We start from the raw sequence: 3,948 nt of genomic DNA, 5'->3' as shown, positions 1-3,948 counted from the left end.
ATGCATACCATTTTTTATTGTTCTTCTATGGGAAATACTCTGAAGAATTTTGGCATATCAGCGTCGATGTATACATCTTTTGTTGATTTAATCATTCATTGACAAAGAGAAAGTTTGGAAAATGGAAATGGTGTAAGACTTGAGAGAAGATTCGGAATAGTAATTGATTTTGTGTAATTGTAGTAGTTATTACTTTTATAGATTGGTAGGTGAATATTTATTCTTAGTATAGCATTCTGTTTGTACAAATTTAGTTGGTACATAACTTTTTTGTATGAAATACCTAAAATAATCTCCTTAATCTTATCTTGAGAGAGTATGTTTTTCTTATAAATTTATAAGAAAATATGTATTCTTAAATATTGTATTCTTAAATATTGTACTCTCTTTGTCCCAATTAAATTGGTACAAAACTTTTGGGCACGGAGTGTGTTAAATAATTTCCTTTATTCATATCTAGCATGAATTATATGATTTACTACGAATTTTCTCAGCTGCGCAACGCGCAGGGGATATACTAGTGTAGTTAATGACATAATTATCCACAATTAGATTTAGAACCAGCAATAAATAGGAAAGAGGAGCATTGCAGCCAATTTTCCCGCTCCTCCATGGATCCCTTATTTCCCTCTCTTTCTCGATCAAATGGAGTAATATCCATCTATGTTTCTGTTCGTCCAACCTCAGCTGTTTCTCCCTCATGCTTGCATTTTTTGGTTTATGGGTTTTATATTTCATGTTAATATAATCTATAACAAACCCAATCAAGAAAGAGCAACAATAATCTCGCAAAATGGGTCAGCAGAAATTGATCTACAGCCTTGTGGCGAGGGGAACCGTTGTTTTGGCTGATTACACTGAATTCAAGGGGAATTTCAACACCATTGCCTCCCAGTGTCTGCAAAAGCTCTCTGCTTCAAACAACCGATTCACCTACACTTGCGATGACCACACCTTCAATTACCTCGTCGATAATGGCTTCAGTATGAACCTCGATTTACTTTAGGTTTATTGGTGTATTTTTTGCCCAAATGTGGATGCTAATTATATTATTGTTCCTAGTTGTGTTTGTGCATTAGGGTTCATATACCTAATTGAATATGGATTTGAATTGATAGATTCATTGGGGGATGATAAGAATTCCAAATCCATTTTCAAAAAGAGAAGTTCAATTTAAAGTTGTTAGTGAATGAAGTCAAGTTGATTAATCTTTGTAGAATTTATATGGTGTATGAAAAGTGTGGATGTGTAACTTGACTTCATTTGATACATATGTTAATTTGTAGCTTATTGCGTTGTTGCTGTTGAATCTGCGGGCAGACAACTACCAATTGCCTTTCTGGAACGTATCAAGGATGATTTCACGAAGAAATATGGAGGCGGCAAGGCCTCGACTGCAGGCTCCAACAGCCTAAAAAGAGAGTTTGGGTAAAGCCCCCCTCTGTTCTTGTTTCTTCAATAATCTTTCCCAACTCCTTTTGGTATTGTTGCAGGCCTAAATTGAAGGAGCAAATGCAGTACTGCGTTGATCATCCTGAAGAAATTAGCCAGATTGCTAAAGTCAAGGCTCAGGTCTCTGAGGTGAAAGGTGTGATGATGCAAAACATTGAGAAGGTATATACTTATACAGATGCTTTTACTTTTCTTGTTGCATAGTCGTGTATGTGGTTTCTGAAATGCCTTGTGTGTTCCTGCATAGGTTCTTGACCGTGGAGAGAAGATCGAATTGCTTGTGGACAAGACTGATAATCTTAAATCACAGGTCAGTCTGATCATAAATCTTCATGAAACAACCTTCTAAAATGTGGTTCAAGATTTGCATGTTGGATACTTGTTAGACCACTTCGTTTGTCTTGGTTGAGATTGAGATAGTCTTAATTAATCATATGCTAGTTTGATGCATCGTCATGAAACAACCTTCTAAAATGTGGTTCAAGATTTGCATTTGGATACTTGTTAGACTACAAGTATTGTCTATTTATGTTGGTCTTGGTTGAGAGTTTGTTTTGCATTTCGAAATGGGGATTTGCAGGCACAGGATTTCAGGAAGCAAGGGACGAAGATGAAGAGGAATATGTGGATTGAGAACATGAAGATCAAACTGGTGGTGTTTGGTATAGTCGCGCTTTTGGCTCTCTTGGTGGCGTTGTCCGTGTGTCCCAAATTCAAGTGTTGATTGTAGACTCGAGTGTTGGCCTTCACTACTTGGATGTCCTCGTACGTCCGCTGCCCACCAACGTTGTTAGTGAGAGTTTTGCTTTGTATGAGTTAGCCTCTAAATGTGTCATGTTACCCTCGTGGGTTGGCAGGTGGATAGCAATTGTTGATTATAGAAAGTTTTTGATATTGTTGTTTCACACTTTCTTGTATATATACATGTATTGGATAGTGTTTTTACCAATAGGTCTAGATTGAAAGAATCCAAGATTAATAGATGATAATTTACCGATAAACCAAATTAAATTTCTAAATCTAATTTCATTATTATTTATATTGGTGTAGTCTGTAGATGAGCAATACATCAATAACCATTACAAAACTACAAAATTGATTAGGATTTTTTGCTAAACCATTTCAAGTGCCTTTACATTAGGATTTTGGTTGTTCATAATAATATGCCAATTATATTAATTATCTGTGCATAATACATATTACCATTAAGATGGTGTTCAGTTTTTTCAGATAAAATAATAGTATCAAGATATAATATAGGACTGAGATATGAGATTATTTTAGTTCCAGCTTTCAAGGGTTAGTTATATAAAATAATACCAACATATTACATTTTTAATCCCAAGATCCAATCATGCCAACTGAACCCCTTTAACTGTGTATTTATATTAAGTAAAGAATCGATAATTAAATAATTTGTTTCGTTTGAATTGAGAGGCCCAAGTTTAGGATTTGCAAAACTGAGAGGCCCAAGTTTAGGGGGCTGGCCTGGCCCGCCTGTTAGCAAGCCCTTGCAATTACGGAAATGCCCTCACACGTTCAGCAACGCCATTTACTCGATTTTCATCAAAATTAAATTTCTGAAGCTCTCTTTCATCTTCGTCGACTGCAAGTTCTTCAAACTCTTCGAGCTCGCCTCAATTCACTCCGGCGCGTATCCCGTTCAGACACACCCCTCTCAATTCGCATTGTAACCGACCACGGTTAGTTCTCTCATGTTGTAATTCGATCCCTCAATTTGTTATACACCAAATTTCTCACGCCCAATTGCGCTATAAAAAATTTGGGTATTAGTACGACAAGCTTTAATTTGTGAATTTGTACTGAAGAAATCCAAAACTCCATGTGAATGACTGTGATGGAGATTGAAGTTAATTGTACAGTTGGGACTGCCAAATTGATTTATTGTGCTGTAATAGATAGCTTTTGGGTGTGAATCATTACAATTTTCAGATGCTACTACTACTAATACTAAATCCATAGTTCTTACAACACTCTGCAATTAAGCTTCAAGCTTCCACACCAGGTGAAGAGAAAAGGAGGCAACGTTTCGGAGGCTTCAAAATTGTGGCGGAAAAAATGGTTTATATCTCTAGGGTTAAAAGGGGACAATTTTGAAAATAGAAAAATTAATTGAGGGAAGGGAGGAAATTATAGGTTACTCCACTGTTACCATACCATTAAACCAAACGCATGGTATTTAACTCCAACAAACAAAACACTCAAAACAAACGCCCTTTGCACAACTGGGAGGCCAAGAAATGGGAATTGGAAATGGACTCTCCCCCTTTTCTGTTCGATAAATTAATTTCTCATAATTGGCTCGGGATTTTCAGCAACCTAATTTGTCCCCTTTCCACAAATTTGAAAGATTTTACGGGCTGGATGAACTCAAGGTAGAGCGTTACTGCTTCGTTTTGATGAAGTGATTGATCGTTTTAGACGGTTTTGTGTTACTGTGATTCAGAGAAAATGAGTATTCTGTGAATTGTTGCT

At 36.3% G+C, this 3,948-nt stretch overlaps 1 protein-coding gene across 1 annotated transcript; it reads left to right on the top strand.

The window, feature by feature from the left end:
* Positions 1 to 688: 688 nt before the first annotated feature.
* On the top strand, positions 689 to 2,336 carry LOC125199561 (putative vesicle-associated membrane protein 726). The gene is made up of 5 exons (XM_048097544.1): positions 689 to 983; positions 1,287 to 1,428; positions 1,494 to 1,614; positions 1,700 to 1,762; positions 2,033 to 2,336. The coding sequence occupies exons 1-5, from the start codon at positions 794 to 796 to the stop codon at positions 2,174 to 2,176; spliced, it is 660 nt and encodes a 219-aa protein (XP_047953501.1). The 5' UTR covers positions 689 to 793; the 3' UTR covers positions 2,177 to 2,336.
* Positions 2,337 to 3,948: the final 1,612 nt, after the last annotated feature.

Source organism: Salvia hispanica, unplaced genomic scaffold (assembly GCF_023119035.1).
Source record: "Salvia hispanica cultivar TCC Black 2014 unplaced genomic scaffold, UniMelb_Shisp_WGS_1.0 HiC_scaffold_557, whole genome shotgun sequence".
Lineage (NCBI taxonomy): Eukaryota > Viridiplantae > Streptophyta > Magnoliopsida > Lamiales > Lamiaceae > Salvia > Salvia hispanica.
Note: the sequence above shows the minus strand (reverse complement) of the source record. Positions and strands in the feature narration are given on the sequence as shown.